This window comes from Oncorhynchus clarkii, chromosome 3, assembly GCF_045791955.1.
Source record: "Oncorhynchus clarkii lewisi isolate Uvic-CL-2024 chromosome 3, UVic_Ocla_1.0, whole genome shotgun sequence".
Taxonomy (NCBI): domain Eukaryota; kingdom Metazoa; phylum Chordata; class Actinopteri; order Salmoniformes; family Salmonidae; genus Oncorhynchus; species Oncorhynchus clarkii.
Window position 1 is genome coordinate 68,890,120 of NC_092149.1, and position 16,752 is coordinate 68,906,871.

Consider the following 16,752-nt stretch of genomic DNA (forward strand, 5'->3'; position numbering starts at 1 on the left):
TGTGAAATCCAGAAGTGTAGAATACATTTATAAACAGACAAAAACTTTTAAAGGTGCTGAAAAAGAGCAGATTCCACAGGTAGGTGTGTTTGAGTGTGTGTGAGAGAGACAGAGCATGGCAGAGAGAAATGGCAGGTGCTGGTGGGCAGACGGTGTCTGATTGATGGACAGAGCATGAGAAACCTGTGGGTAGAACCACCTGCAGCCTACCTTGCCCTTCACACCCTAGAGAACACACACAGCTTTGTCTTACTATACTTGTTAGGACTTTTTGGGGACCAACAATTGATTCCCATTAAAAATCCTATTTTCCCTAAACCTAAAAATAGCTTTTTTACAAGTCAGGACTGGCAAAATGTCCTCACTTCTTTTCATTTTAGTTGGTTTACTTTTATGGTGAGGACTTCTGGTACTCACAAGTATAGTAAAATGTGCCCACACACACACAGTCTCTGGAACCTTTTGACTATAATCTGCACTTTCAGATTCAATCAAATCTAGAACATTTTACAGTTCAGATGAAGGAAGGGAGACAAGGAGAGGAAGCTTTTTATGACTATAGGAAGGGATCCAGCCCTGCTGTCTCCAGAAGTACTGCTTGGCCCAACTCTGTGTGTTAGGGTGGCACTAATGACCAGGTTCTCCAGATGCCAGTGTGCTAGTGCCACCCAGAGGGGTGGGCAGAGCAGAGCTGGTTAAGGCTGGATGGGCTCTCTGTACCCTTCACACTAACTAACACCTGGCTAGGCTGCTGAGATGAAGTGTGTACCATCTTTACACAGCTGCACTACAACACTGGATGAGTAAGATGAAAAGACAGAGACCGCGGGAGGGAGGGGGAAGGAGCGAGACAAAAATAGAGTGCATGTGTTTACTCTAAGTGGCTCCAGAGAGCAGGTGTATGGGAGGTGATATATTATCGCTATCAACTCTGCTCTCTCATACTCAACTCATAACTAGGGCTGTTACGGTGACAGTATTAGTGCCACACCGGAGGTCACGAGTCATGACGGCAGTCAAATTCTACGTGACCGTTTAGTCATGGTAATTAGGCTTCTCCAAGCTCTGATGCTGCTGATGGTCATTAGAAGCCTACCAAACTTTCTAACTGCCTGGTAATAGGCACTCTAAATGTATTTGAAAATCTAATCAAAACACTTCACGAGAGCCCATGTTGCGCAACATTTCTATAGGCTGTGCATTTGCTTGATAAAAAAACTGTTTTGATGGCCTCTATTAAAGAGAGGAGCTCAGCTCCTCAGCTTACTATATTTATTTATCAACTTTCCTAATATTAAGCACAATGCTTCACTTCAACAGCAGTATAGCCTACCTGGCTGGCATGAAAATGAACCACGGGAAAAGTGTCCTCCACTTGCTATTTAAGTGCACAGATGTCGTTTTATTTTTTGTTTTTTTTAAATAATCATGCCCCTGTTCCCGAGACTGGTGCATGATAATGGTCCATTCTAAATCAAAACAAATTCCACACATATATTATTTAGTATATGTAAAGACAACACTAACTGAAGAATAGTCTGATGGGTGACAATATTAGTGAATGATGTATTGTCACTTGTGAATGATGCCCAGCTTGTGCAGTAAGGAAAAAAACAGCGCATGACTTTTTTTGCGACTTTTTCAAATCATAGTCACACACCTCATGTAGCCTAGCCCATAGACCTATAGTATATGTTTTGATAAGGTTTGTATCACACCTCATGTAGCCTAGCCCATAGACCTATAGTATATGTTTTGATAAGGTTTGTATCACAACTAAAGTGGCCAAATAACTTCTTAAAATGAAAGACATTAATCTGATTTATAATGGTGTAGAGCTTAACTGGCATACATAGGTTGCAGGTGAGTTTCAAGTTTGGGGAAGACAATTTTCACCATAAACACACACCTTTATAATAAAGCATTACATGCATAACTGCATTTGTAGTCACTTAAGTACAGTGCAAATGCAATCGAAAATCACAAACAAAACAGTCCATTATACTTTTAAAACTGACCTCACAGTGATGATCAATTTGAAGAAAGAAGTTCAACAGCAGGATGAAACAATGTAAACGAAATGGACAGAGCTTTCTAAGGTGATGATTCATTCAGAACACCCATATGCATATTAGAGCACATGCATAGGCTTATCAGCCCAAGCCCCCCCCCCCCCCCAGAAAAAACTTAATTAAAATGATGATTGTGCCATTATACAATACATAGCCTACCGCATATTACGCATGGCAGAAAAACATCAAACTAAACTGATTTAAGATGTCTTTGATACATAATTGGTCTAGCCTTTGAGTGAGGACTGTATAATTATGCATATTGGATGGACTGGTTGCCTCATGCTACGCTCCAACATGTCAACGCATGAGTCTGGGAGAGAACATATAACCCTAGGAGTTGCTGGTGATTCATTGTGCAGGACGGCTTACAGTTAGCCTACAATTAGTCAATTTGTATTTGAAAAGCCGAGTAATAGGGATTTATTTTATATTTTCATAATTAATTGGGTAACACATGATCTTTAGCTATAATGAATATCCCATCTCCTCCTCTCCTTTATTCATTTCTGCAACATGCAGAGGGGCTGTCAACAGTTTAGTGAAGTGTGTTTAGTTGTGAAAACATGTTACTATCGATGTTCCTGAACAGATTTCACTTGGTTTCCCAAAGTAAGCACTGGGTAGCTGCAGGAACAAGGCTGGAGAGCCCATTGCATTCAGAGTTTGCGTGGAATAGCAGTGAGAGCATACTCCTACTCCTCAAACGGTGGTTAATGTGTGGAGTGAAGTCAGTGTTGTTGTATTTATTTGTCAGCTGCTCATATTAAGCATATGATCTGCTATAAAAACGAAGTAGCCTACCAGGCATCATTGAAAACCAGACGGTGGGAAAGCGTGCTGCCTTCATTCTCTATTCCAGTGCATACAGATGACATGGATTCTTCCTCTGCCCCTGTTCCTGACCATTTGATAAGGGGTCATTCTAAATCAAAACTTATTTTACATATTAGTAAAGACAATAGTCTGATGGGTAAAAATCACTTGAGAGAACAGCGTGTGCAGCCTTAGGCAAGCTTTCTGTGTGACTTCCTCAAATCATCAATAGCATATAGTCGCACCATGCAGCCCATATGTTTGGATTTCTAAGACATTCTAAGGTTTGTATCATTAACAACTAAAGATGCCAAATAACTCTAAATCTAGCATATAGAACCTGTTTCAAATGATCACTTTTATGTTCAACATAGCCTTCATATGTGAACTCGCTCTGGAATGGGACAAATATCCTTCATATTTTTATTCAGCTATATTCTTACTATAAAATAATGACACGGGACTTATAAGCCTATCTTGTCAGCTTAATGTACAATCCTATAGCCTATAGCATGGAGCATAGCCAGATAACACAGTAGGCCAACTCATATTCTGTTGTTTTGAAATACATTTGTACATGAAATACATGTTTCTTTAGACCTGACTAAAATAAATCATGGATTAATTGTGGTGGTGTATATTAAATGGATTCGTTCCAAAGGCGCACCTCAGCAGCTTGTATGTGTGGAGGTCTGGAGAGGCCAAACGTGTTTATGTTAATTAACGGTCAACTACCTTGAGACCGGCAGTCTTCTGCATGACTGCCACAGCCCTACTCACCACCGCTGCTCTACCTTTCCCCTGGCCTCTATCCATCTCCCACTCTCCCTCTTTAACCCAACACTCACCCCGTCTCCTCTCCTTTCCAAAACCCCACTCTCCTCTTTCCGTCTATCAACCCAATCCTGTTCTCTCGCTCTACTCTCCTCTCCCTCCCGTCTTACTGGTCTGTTTCTGCAGTGTAAACAGTTGGTTCTCCAGCCGGGTCATCTGGTTCTGCAGGGTCTCTACTGTAGTTCTGTGTTCATCCTGAAGGTGGCGGATCTGCTCCCTGAACCCTGAGCGCTGGGCCACGGCCTGCGAGGTCAGCTGACCCACCGTCTGAGCATGCTCTGTTCGCAGTGACATAATCTCAGCCTGGAGAGACATGAATCTGGGGGGGAAGGGGAAGAGAGGGAGTATGAATGAAAGGAGAGTGGGGCGAACAGATTAAGGCTGTTACTGTGGACTTGAATGTTAACAGACTGAGATAAAATCTATTAGCTCTGAGAGGTAATACAAGTATTCAGGCACACATAAACCCGTACCTCTCTCTGAGCTCGGCCTCTTTAGCGACGGTCTCCTGCAGTATCTTGTTGTGTCGTTCCAGCAGTGTGTCATGTTCCATCTGGAGCTGTTGTAGTTCTGCAGTGCTCACCGCCAGACTCTGCTGACTGTCCTGCAGCTTGGCTTTATACTGGTCCACCAAGGACTCCATCTGCTCTCTGTCACACACACACACATTATCATCATATGACACACACCACACACACACACATTATCATCATATGACACACCACACACACAGTATCTGTAGATATACCTCTCCTGTTTAGTGGCGTCTCCATCGCTCTGTGCTGAGGTTTTGTTCTTCTGTTGTTTGAGGACGTTGTGAACTCTGACCTTATAGCTGTCAAACTCAGCAGTGACAGATGACAGCTCAGCCTTTGAAATAACATTCACATCACAGATTAATTCATGTTTTACTTAATTAAAAGCCAAACAAACTGTTTGTAAGCACACATTTTAGAAGCACATATTAGGTGGTAGCGGTTTTCATATTACATCTCTATTTTCACCCTGAACTGCATGTAGTTGTGTTTCTGCAGACCAGCAGTACATTAACATGATGGTGTATTGTGTGCCAATGTATCAGTATTGTAATGAATAGTACAGTGTTAGTGTGTACGTCCCTGAGGTAGGAAACCCAGCAGCACTTCCTCTAACGTGGAGCCAGACCGTACCATTCATCATCACCCACTGGACCCCAGGGGGACACCCACATAATAAAATGTTTGGTTCCAACCATTTAGCAAAGCTGCACACTAACACTTAACTGATGAGAAATCCATAGCGACATTTCTACTGCCTGAGCTGAGAGGGGATGGAGAGAGAGAGAAATAGAGAGACATTGGTTCAGACAGAGGTTGGAAGAGGGAGAGAGGAAAGGAGAGGGAGTGCGAAGGAGAGGGAGAAGGAGAGAGATAAGTTGGGAGAGAAGAGAGAGAAGGTGAGGGAGAACAAGAGAGAGAGAGATGGGGTTTAGGGTAGAGGAACGGAGACGAGAGATAAAGGGAAGGCAGAGAGAGAAAATAAGATGAGAGAGGGAGGAGAGAACTGGATGATGATTATGCGTGTACCTACCTTGGCAGTGTTAGCCTCCTGCTGTAGTGTGGTCAGTCTCTGTTGCAGGGAGCTGCTTGTTCTCTGCTGTTGTTCAGTCAGAGTCCTCAGCTGCTCCTGCAGTCTGTGGCGCTCCGCCGTCAGGTCACAGCACTGGATCTATACAAGAACACAAGAGCCACTGATAACTGATACAACACTTAGGTACAGATAACATTGTGACACAGTACGTACTCGTCCATTACCCCTTTCAGACAGAGGGTGTTTCATTGAAAGCACAGTCTTGTTGCAGGCTCAGATGTCTATTTGTATTTATTATAGATCCCCATTAGATGCTGCCAAGGCAGCAGCTACTCTTCCTGGGGTCCAGGAAAAATTAAGGCAATTATACAATTTTAAAAACATTACAATACATTCACAACAGATTTCACAACACATTAAGTCTGTCTGAATGGATTCAGGGTCTGCCATCTTACCTTGTTGTTCTCTAGTTGCTGTTGATGTGCCTCCAGCTCTCCCTTCAGAGAGGCCAGCGTCATCATCTGAATGGCTTCCTGCACACACACACACATTCTTAATACACTACTTACCTTCACAGCCACTACACATTCAAGGAAACCCAACTCCAATGTATTACAGAACACTGTAAACACTCATTTGACTAAAGTAGTGATGTAGGAAGAGGTCCACTGGAACCCTCTCTGTACTCTGGGTAATCAGGTCCCTTGGGTCTGACCTGTCTCTTGGCATCAGCCAGGTCTTTCTTGGTTTTCACCAGCAGCTGTTTCATCTTGGAGCTCTTATCCTCCCCCTGGTCCAGCTGGGACTTCAGAACCTCTGGGAGAACACACAGAAACAGGTTAGAAGAATGGATAACAGTAGAAAGGCCATTGTTATAATGAATGAAACATATTATAGAGACGTATACACTTTTGATTTGCAGTAAACTTAAGATTGTTAGGGGCTCCTTGAGTGGCGCAGCGTTCTAAGGCACTGCATCGCAGTGCTAGAGGCGTCACTACAAACCCGGGTTCGATCCCAGGCTGTATCACAACCGGCCATGATCGGGATTCCCATAGGGTGGCTCACAATTGGCCCCGTGTCGTCTGGGTTAGGGGAGGGTTTGGCTGTCATTGTAAATAATAATTTGTTCTCAACTGACTTGCCTAGTTAAATAAAAAGTTACAAAATGTAAAAAAAGATCTAGTGCTTTCGTTAGGAAAGTAAGTAAAAGTATGTCAGTGGGGCAAATGGTAGGGATCAGTGTTTGTGGGTACCGATCTCCTGGTTGAGTGTGTCTTCTTTCTGTGTGTGTGTGTGTATCTGTGTTTTCAGCTCCTCCACACACACGTCCTTCTCTGACAATTTGGTGTTGAGTTCTTTGACCAGGCGTTCATAGTCTGCCATCTCCATGTCCAACAACAAGCTCTGCTGGGCCTCCTGGAAGAATAACACACACACATTCACAACAGATCAATATAGATCAGGTATATCTCACTGGTCACCCCCAAAGCCAATTCCTCCTTTGGTTGTCTTTCCTTCCAGTTCTCTGCTGCCCATGACTGGAACAAATTGAAAACATTTCCCTCACTAGCTTTAAGCACCAGCTGTCAGAGCAGGTTACAGATCACTGCCCTGTACATAGCCCATCTGTAAACAGCCCATCTATCTACCTACCTCATCCCCATACTGGTATTTATTTATTTATTTTGCTCCTTTGCACCCCAGTATCTCTACCTGCACATTCATCTTCTGCCGATCTACCATTCCAGTGTTTAATTGCTATATTGTAATTACTTCGCCACCATGGCCTATTTATTTCCTTAACTTACCTCATTTGCACTCACTGTATATAGACTTTTTGTTTTCTTTTGTTCTACTGTATTATTGACTGTATGTTTTGTTTATTCCATGTGTAACTCTGTGTTGTTGTATGTGTCGAATTGCTTTGCTTAATCTTGGCCAGGTTGCAGTTGCAAACGAGAACTTGTTCTCAACTATCCTACCTGGTTAAATAAAGGTGTTCTCAACTAGCCTACCTGGTTAAATAAAGGTGTTCTCAACTAGCCTACCTGGTTAAATAAAGGTGTTCTCAACTAGCCTACCTGGTTAAATAAAGGTGTTCTCAACTAGCCTACCTGGTTAAATAATGGTGTTCTCAACTAGCCTACCTGGTTAAATAAAGGTGAAATAAAGATACACACTGTCTGCATCGTAACATATAAACACACAATCCCATTTCTACACATATCTTAGTATGAGTAATGGAAAAGTAGCTTCCAGTGCTTGAGGGTAAAATGTTACTTTGACATCCTGCTAGATTCTGAGTGTTGTTTTTTCGGACTAGAGGCAACACGACACACATTACAACATCACGGCACACATCACAACACACATCACAACATCACGACACACATCACAACACACATCACAACATCACTCCCAGTGAAGGTTATAAGTAAGAGCTTTACCACCTCTTTATTTAAGTGGCCTTGCCATGTTTGTGCGTGTGTGTGCGGGGTACTGTGTACCTTGCGTAGCTGCTCCAGCTCCTGTGTTGTCTGCTGAGACTGCTGCTTCTGTCTGCGGAGCTGAACTGTCAACTCCTCCACCTCCTTCTGCAACGACGACAGCTCCTGGAGACACAAAACACGGCTATATTTTTGGGTGACCAACAACTGATTCCAAATCCTATTTTCCCTAACCTTAAACATACCCCTTAAGTCTAAAATAGCCTTTTTAGAAGCGATGACTGGAAAAAATGTCCTCACTTCTCTGAATTTCTGTTACTTTACAATTCTTGTGAGGACTTCTGGTACTCAGAAGAATAGTAAAACGTGTACACACATTTAGGTAATTTAGCAGACACTCTTATCCAGAGCGACTTACAATCAGTGCATTGAACAAAAATAGTTCTCACACACACACACCTTTGTCTTCTGTTCCTTCAGTAGTCGCTCAGCCTGCAGGTCTCTGTTCAGGGTGTCTGTCTGCCTGTGTAGTTCTGCTGTCTGTCCTTCCATCTGTCTCACCGTATTCCTCAGAATCTCCAATTCGGTCATCAGGTCCTCTCTCTCCGACCACAGCTGTTCATGCTGGACACAGAACACAAACACAATCAAACTTCACTCATGAGTTCTTGGCAAACACCAGTCCCCTTGGCCATATAAATCAGCCAGCCAGGGATACAGAACACTTCAACAATAACATCACATCAGGTAAACATATCTAACATAAAGACATCCAGGGATGTCTCAGACACTGTTATGAGTTTCTCTGTCTGTATTGTCCCAGGGGAGCTCTCGGCTCACACAGCCAAGACCAGCATCTGTCTCAGTAGACTGACAACACCACAACAGCAGATGGAACCAGCCACTGGTTAATTTACACACACTCCGTTACTTCACAAGAAACAGACAATTAGGAAGAGGAAAATATAATCAGAAGAAGAGGAGGAATGAAAATAATGAACTAATGGACAGTTTGTATTTGGACCGAGGGGGAAATTGTCAGTTTGGTTGAGCACGCTGGATGACTTCTGAGCATGGTTTGTGTGTGTGTCTGTGTTACCTGTTGTACTGCGTTGTTTAGTCGTTTGGTCAGCTCAGAGATCTGTTTCTCAGCTCCCTCCACCGTCTCTCTCTCCTTATCCAGCTGCTCTGTCTGCCTGTCGTAGTCCAGCTGCAAGTTCTGCAACACACACACTTAGTATTAAACACATTCACTATTGAATAGGCGTTGTGCAGCTTAATTAAGCAATAAGGCACGAGGTGGTGTGGTATGTTTTATGCACGACACAACACGGAGTGCCTAGACACAGCCCTTAGCCGTGGTATATTGGCCATATACCACAAACCCCCGAGGACCCTTATTGCTATTATAAACTGGTTAACAACGTAATTAGAACATTAAAAATACATGTTCTCTCTATATATCGGGTCTGATATACCACGGCATGCAGCAAAATCAGCATTCAGGGCTCGAATGTCAAGCTGCCTGTTCTACAGCGACAGGGTATTCAAACTTCACATGCGCCGAACACAATAAGTGCATACTTTACCCTGAAATGCTTACTTACAAGCCCTTAACCAACAGTGCAGTTCAAGAAGAGTTAAGAAACTATTTACCAGGTAGACTAAAATAAAAAATAATAATAAATAGTAACACAATAAGAATAACGAGGCTATATACAGGGGGCACTGGTACTGAGTCAGTGTGCGGGGGTGCAGGCTAGTTGAGGTAATGTGTACATGTAGGTGGGGGTGAAGTGACTATGCATAGATAATAAACAGTGAGTAGCAGCGACTTTATTAATTGTTCAGCAGTCTAATGGCTTGAGGGTAGAAACTGTTGAGGAGCCTTTTGTTCCCTTGACTTGGCGCTCCGGTACCGCTTGCCGTGCGGTAGCAGAGACACCAGTCTATAACTTGGGTGACTGGAGTCTCTGACAATTTTATGGGCTTTCCTCTGACACCGCCTAGTATATAGGTCCTGGATGGCAGGAAGTTTGGCCCCAGTGATGTACTGGGCGGTTCGCACTTGCGGTCAGATGCCGAGCAGTTGCCATACTAGGTGGTGATGCAACTGGTCAGGATGCTCTCAATGGTGCAGCTGTAGAACCTTTTGAGGATCTGGGGACCCATGCCAAATCTCTTCGGTCTCCTGAGGGGGAAAAAGTTTTGTAGTGCCCTCTTCGACTGTTTTGGTATGTTTGGACCATAATAGTTCATTGGTGATGTGGACACCAAGGAACTTGAAACTCTCGACCCGCTCCACTACAGCCCGTCGATGTTAATAGGGGCCTGTTCGACCCGCCTTTTCCTGTAGTCCACGATCAGCTCCTTTGTCTTGCGCACATTGAGGGATAGGTTGTTGTCCTGGCACCACACTGCCAATTCTCTGACCTCCTCCTATAGGCCGTCTCATCGTTGTCAGTGATCAGGCCGATCGCTGTTGTGTTGTCAGCAAACTTAATGATGGTGTTGGAGTCATGTTTGGCCACACAGTCGTGGGTGAACAGGGAGTACAGGAGGGGACTAAGTACACACCCCTGAGGGGCCCCAGTGTTAAGGATCAGCGTGACAGACGTGTTGTTGCCTACACTTACCACGTGGGGGGCGGCCCATCAGGAAGTCCAGGATCCAGTTGCAGAGGGAGGTATTTAGTCTTGGAGTCCTTAAGTTAGTGATGAGCTTTGTGGGCACTATGATGTTGAACACTGAGCTGTAGTCAATGAACAGCATTCTCACGTAGGTGTTCCTTTTGTCCAGGTGAGAAAGGGCAGGGGGGAGTGCGATTGAGATTGCGTCATCTGTGGATCTGTTGGGGAGGTATGCAAATTGGAGTGGGTCTAAGGAATCCGGGAGGATGCTGTTGATGTGAGAAATGACCAGCCTTTCAAAACACTTCATGGATACCGACGTGAGTACCACAGGGAGGTAATCATTTAGGGAGGTTACCTTCGTTTTCTTGGGCACAAGGGCTATGGTGGTCTGCTTGAAACATGTAAGCATTACAGACTCGGTCAGGGAGAGGTTGAAGATGTCAGTGAAGACACTTGATAGTTGGTCAGCGCATGCTTTGAGTACACGTCCTGGTAATCCGTCTGGCCCAGCGGCTTTGTGAATGTTGACCTGTTTAAAGGTTTCTGTTCACATTGGCTACTGAGAGCGTTATCACACAGTCATCCAGGACAGCTGGTGCTCTCGTGCATGCTTCAGTGTTGCTTGCCTCGAAGCGAGCTTAAAAGGAATTTAGCTTGTCTGGTAGGCTTGTGTCATTGGGCACCTCGCGTCTGGGTTTCCCTTTGTAGTCCGTAATAGTTTTCAAGCCCTGCCACATCCGAAGAGCGTCAGAGCCGGTGTAGTAAGATTCAATCTTGACACTTTGCTTGTTTGATGGTTCATCTAAGGGCATAATGGCTTCTGGTTGGGATATGTATGTACAGTCACTGTGAGGACGACATCGTCAATGGACTTATTGATGAAGCCAATGACTGAGGTGGTATACTCCTCAATGCCATTGGATGAATCCCGGAACATATTCCAGTCTGTGCTGATTTTTTTATTCTCTGGTTGCACATGTGACATGCTGGTAAAAATTTGGTAAAACCGATTTAAGTTTGCCTGCATTAAAGTCCCCGGCCACTAGGAGAGCTACTTCTGAGTGAGCATTTTCTTCTTTGCTTATGGCCTTAGAGTTGGTTGAGAGCGGTCTTAGTGCCAGCTTCGTGGTAGTAAATAGACGGCTACGAATAATATAGATAAGAACTCTCTTGGTAGATAGTGTGGTCTACAGCTTATCATAAGGTACTCTACCTCAGGTGAGCAATACCTCAAGACTTTTTTAATATTAGACATCGAGCACCAGCTGTTATTGACAAATAACTCGTCTTACCAGAGGTAGCGTCTCTGTTCTGCCGGTGCATGGAAAATCCCGCTAGCTATATATTGTCCGTATCATTGTTCAGCCACGTCTCGGTGAAACACAAGATGTTACAGTTTTTGTCCCGTTGGTAGGATAATCTTAATCGTAGGTCATCAATTTTATTTTCCAATGATTGCAAGTTAGCAAGAAGAACGGCTGCCAGTGGGAGTTTACTCGCTCGCCTACGGATTCTCAGAAGGCTGCCCAATCTGCGGCCCCTTTTCCTGCGTCTTTTCTTCACGCATAAGGCGGGGATCTGGGCCTGTTCCAGTGAAAGCAGTATATCCTTCTCGTCGGACTCGTTAAAGGAAAAAGTTTATTCCAGTCCGTGGTGAGTAATCGCTGTTCTGATGTCCAGAAGTTATTTTCGGTCATCCATTCAGGTCTAGAACAAAACTCCCATTAAACACAGCAGAGTGATTTGATCTCTAATGGCTTCCAGAGCCAATTCATAAAGACAACCGTCTGATCCCATTTAATGTGGCTGTTGTGCATTATACTAACTGAAACACAAACAGAAAGCTCTCTGCTGAACAGACACACTTAGCAGCTATGGCCAGAAAGCTAGAGCACTGGGGGAAAAGCCACTGTTATTTTCCTCATCATCTCTTCAAGTGTTTTTTGTAATAAAACAGATTTGTACCACCGGCTAAATAAGCAATTCACATGTTGTTCATTCTGTATAAGGTAGGGATGTAGTGAGGGGTCTGGGCTAGGGGTCAGGGGTGAGTAGTACCTTGTATCCCTCTGCTCCATGGATGATGTCTTTCATTGAGCTGGTCACTCTCTCTCTCTCAGCCTTCAACACCTCCACTTCCTCCTTCAGAGACACAGCCTCTTTCCTGCTGGTGTCCAGCTCCTTCCTGGCTTTCACAGCCACCGCCTTGATCTTATTCATCCTCTCATCCTTCTCTTTGCTTTCCTTCTCCAGCAGGGCTGAGATGGAGGGAGGAGACATCATCACACACAGATCATTGGAGGAATCAGTATCCCTCAATGATTGGCACTTTGTATCTGTCATTCTTAAATGAGCTTAATAAACATTGAGGAAGATCATCTCAAAACAAACAATAATTACATGTTTTGTATTGCTCATCTGTCATAGTATTATTACACAGAGTTTCCTGTTCTGTTCTACATTGGACAGTAGTAATTAGGAACATACCGATTTTCTCAGTGAACTCATTGGCTGTGTTCTCCTCTGAGACAGGAGACGGGGCTGAAGACTGGTGGGGGGAAAGAGAGAGGGAGGGAAAAGTCAATCTGTAGAACTAATGAAAAATACCACAGCAGTCACTTTGACAAACCATGGCTTAAGAAAAAAGCAATCCCTTTATGTCCTTTAGATGTTGTGTAGATGTTTTGAAGGAAAGAAGCCAGAAGAAGTACTTACCAGTAAGCCAGCCATCTCACTTCTCAGCTGAGATATCAATGTGTCCTTCTCTGTTAGCTGCTGGTTTAGCTCTCTGCTCTCCTTCTCCGCCTGTTCTTCCTCCTCCTCTCTCTCCGTCTCTCTTCCCTCCTTTTCCTCCCTCTCTCTGTCTGCCAGTGTCTCTGTAGCCTGGCTGACCTGTGTCTCTGTAGCCTGGCTGACCTGTGTCAGTAGTTCTTGGTTCTCTGTTCTCATCTTCTCATTGGCCAGTTTCATCTCTCTTAGGTCTTTCTGTAGAGCTTCAGTATCTCCCACCACCTCCACCAGATTACTCTTCAGCAGGCTCCTCTCCTTCTCCAGCTCCTCTATACGAGCCTGCAGCTCCTCCACCTCCTCCCCTGGGCTCCCCTGCACATTCTTAGAACTCTCCCTCTGCACCACCTCTAGATTATTCTTCAGCAGGCTCCTCTCCTTCTCTAACTCCTCTATACGAGCCTGTAGCTCAGCCACCTCCTCTCTTTGGCCTTGACTCTCCTCCACCTCCCTCTCTCTTTCCTCCCACAGCCTCATCACCTCCATCTCTCTGTCCTGCAGTGCTGACAGTGTTCTGTCTCTCTCTGTGCTCACCACATCGACTGTTTCCTCTAACTCCTGAACAGCACTCTCCTTCATCTGTAGCTGAGAGAGGATCTCCCCATTCTGCTTGCTCAGATCCTCCACTGAAGCCCTTAGCTCTACAGCTAACACTGTCTGCACCTCAAGAGAAGCTTTTAGCTCAGACGCTAACACTGTCTGCGCCTCTACTGAGTTCTTTAGCTTGAGGGCTAACGCAGTCTTCTCCTCCATAGACGTCTGCAGCTGCTCCTTCAGCCCCTCGGCTGCCTGTGTCAGCTTTAGGAAGCTCTCCAGCCTCTTCTCCAGGCCCTGGACCTTTTCCAACAGGCTGTCTCTGTCTTCATCGAACCCTTTCACCCTCTCCACCAGACCATCTCGCTCCTCAGTAAGCCTTCTGACGCTCTCCTGTAGCTCCTGGATTGCAGAAGCCGCCTGTTCCTTCATAGCTTCATACTGTCTGGTGACGTCCCCGGTCCTCTGACCTAGCTCAGTCTCCAGGCCTCTCAGGATGTCTCTGGTGTGTTCGTACTCAGCCACCGCCTGGCTCCTGTCTAGGGACTCACACTGGGACCTCAGCTCCTGAGCCTGACTCTGCTGTTCTTGCAGGGTCAGGCTCTGGTGGGCTGCACCAGGGACAGGGCAGGACATGCTCTGTCTGGGGCTGGAGGGGCTAGCAGGACTGGCAGGTAGGCCGTCCACTGAATCTCTCTGTGGGCCGCTCTGCTGGAGCTGAGTGAAAGCTTGAGCCTCCTGAAGGTCACGGTTAGGGGTTTCCAGGCTCAGAAGATCACGGTTAGGGGTCGCAACCTCCCGGGTCATAAGCAACTCTTCGATTTTAAACTGTAGTTCCTCCTTCTCTGTATGAAACTCCTCCCTCACCCTCTCAAGCTCCGCCTCCAGTTCAGTCTTCACATTCCCCAGGAAGGTCAGCTCGTCTTGCAGCATGGTATTCTGGGATTGCTGGTCCTCCAGGGCAGATCGTAGCTGTCCGCTCTCTGTCTCTCCATCACTGGCATCAATCAGACTTAAACCAGACAGCTGCAACATCCTGGCTAGCCCTGAGCTGCGGCCGCTAGGCTCCTCCTCATCTTCCTGCACATCCTGCAGGAAGCTGTCATAACAAGAGGTAGAAGATTGGATTAATAAAGCACTTTTTCTAGCTGCTCAAAGCATTTTACTGTACATTGTATGACTTAGCTCGTCCATCACCAATGTGTAGCACTAGGCCCCACCTGTCTTTGAGAGCCAGCTGCTCACTGAGCTCCTCTTGGAGGAGTAGCAGTCTCTCTTTCTCCATCTCAAAGTCCTCTTCCAGAGCTCTCAGCTCCTCTTCATGTTGCACACTATGCTGAGCCAACTCCTCTCTCAGGTTCTCTACTTCCTGCTGGGCCTGAAAGGAAAATAAACACACACACACACACACACACACACACACACTTTATTGCTACATTTAAAGCAGGTGGTCTTCATCAACTATCAGCTTACAACAGAGTAACGGTTTTTCTTTTGTAACATTTTTTATACACTAATTTTTAACTAACCTCTGTCAGCGCCCTCTGGTGGTCTTCTTGCAGCACTGAAGCCACCTGAGCGCTTCGCTCCAAGGCTGCAGCTAGCTCTGTCTGCAGACTCAGGATCTGTGACTCCAGGCTGCAGCTAACAGCTTCTACACTCTGGTTTGTGTGTTCCCTTTCTCTCTGCTTTTCTTTCTCTCTTTCGCTCTCTTTCTCTCTGTCATTCTCTTCTTTCTTCCTCAGAAGCCTCTGGAAAAATTCAACTTCTTCTTTGTGTTTGGCTTGGGATGAGTCTAAGCTCTTCTCCAAGGATGCAATTTTCTTCTGGTGGTCTTCCTTGGCCTGGTCCAACTCTCCCAGCAGGGTGGCCAGTTTCCCTACTGCATCCTGGTCATATTCAACAGAAAACAAAGTTAGAACTGGACTGGAACAAAAGGCTAAACACCCTGTAGTTATCAAGGGCCAGGGTGGGTGACTACTGGTCTGGCCTACACAGACAGATGACATGGTCTACTATAGTTCACCTGTTCCCGGTGCTTGACCTTCTCATTCTCCTTCCGCAGCAACACCGCACTCTGCTGGGTCTCAGCCTTTTCCAGCAACAAGGCACTCATCCTCTCGGTCAGTTCCTAGTAGAACAGAATGGAAAACACATTACTGACAATCACTCATGAATAAAATAGAAATGAACAGAACACCTTTGCACTTCAGCAGCATGAGATTATACATTTTCTCATGTAAGATTTTAAGACCACAAACCTGTATGATGGAGTCACCTGAATTGCCTTTTGGCTGAGACTTGAGAGTATCAACCTCCTTTTCCAAAACTGTAATAAAAAAAAATACAAAAAGAGAGAAACAGAAAGGACAACAATTATTAAAAATGGAAATCCAACCAGCTACTGTATTAATATTATCAACGATCACAACATTGAATGGTAAACCGTGAATAGATGGCAGCATTCGCACAAAACTGAAAGCGCAAACCACCGCATTTACCCAGGTGACTGGTGACTGGGAAAATGGTTGAATGCTAACATTGTATTTATTCCCTCCATAAGGAAATCAAACAGGCAAAACGTCAGTACAGAGAGAAAGTGGAGTCGCAATTCAACGACTCAGACACGAGACATACAGTGGGGCAAAAAAGTATTTAGTCAGCCACCAATTGTGCAAGTTCTCCCACTTAAAAAGATGAGAGAGGCCTGTAATTTCATCATGAGTGCTTTTTTGTAGGTGACCAAATACTTATTTTCCACCATAATTTGCAAATAAATTCATTAATTCCGGATTTTTTTTCTCATTTTGTCTGTCACAGTTGAAGTGTACCTATGATGAAAATGACAGGCTTCTCTCATCTTTTTAAGTGGGAGAACTTGCACAATTGGTGGCTGACTAAATACTTTTTTTGCCCCACTGTATGTGGCAGGGTCTACAATCACGGACTACAAAGGGAAAACCAGCTGCGTCGCGGACACCAACTTCTTGCTGCCAGACAAGCTAGCCCAGACCTTCTTCGCCTGTTTTGAGGACAACACAGTGCCACCGACGCGGC

The 16,752-nt window shown here is 45.0% G+C and overlaps 1 protein-coding gene across 2 annotated transcripts in view; it reads right to left on the minus strand.

Moving 5' to 3' along the window:
• Nucleotides 1–16,752, minus strand: part of LOC139402631 (GRIP and coiled-coil domain-containing protein 2-like) — a 29,001-nt gene that overhangs the window by 4,322 nt on the left and 7,927 nt on the right. For both annotated transcript variants that reach the window (XM_071146543.1, XM_071146544.1), the window contains exons 4-20: nt 15,957–16,024; nt 15,722–15,826; nt 15,225–15,584; nt 14,916–15,073; nt 13,090–14,794; nt 12,862–12,922; nt 12,433–12,632; nt 8,841–8,960; nt 8,201–8,365; nt 7,802–7,906; nt 6,548–6,710; nt 6,007–6,107; nt 5,747–5,824; nt 5,292–5,429; nt 4,471–4,592; nt 4,196–4,372; nt 3,833–4,041 (exon numbers count right to left, since the gene is read on the minus strand). In XM_071146543.1, coding sequence (XP_071002644.1) covers nt 3,833–4,041; nt 4,196–4,372; nt 4,471–4,592; nt 5,292–5,429; nt 5,747–5,824; nt 6,007–6,107; nt 6,548–6,710; nt 7,802–7,906; nt 8,201–8,365; nt 8,841–8,960; nt 12,433–12,632; nt 12,862–12,922; nt 13,090–14,794; nt 14,916–15,073; nt 15,225–15,584; nt 15,722–15,826; nt 15,957–16,024 — 4,035 coding nt within the window. The remainder of the gene's footprint in view (nt 1–3,832; nt 4,042–4,195; nt 4,373–4,470; nt 4,593–5,291; nt 5,430–5,746; nt 5,825–6,006; nt 6,108–6,547; nt 6,711–7,801; nt 7,907–8,200; nt 8,366–8,840; nt 8,961–12,432; nt 12,633–12,861; nt 12,923–13,089; nt 14,795–14,915; nt 15,074–15,224; nt 15,585–15,721; nt 15,827–15,956; nt 16,025–16,752) is intronic.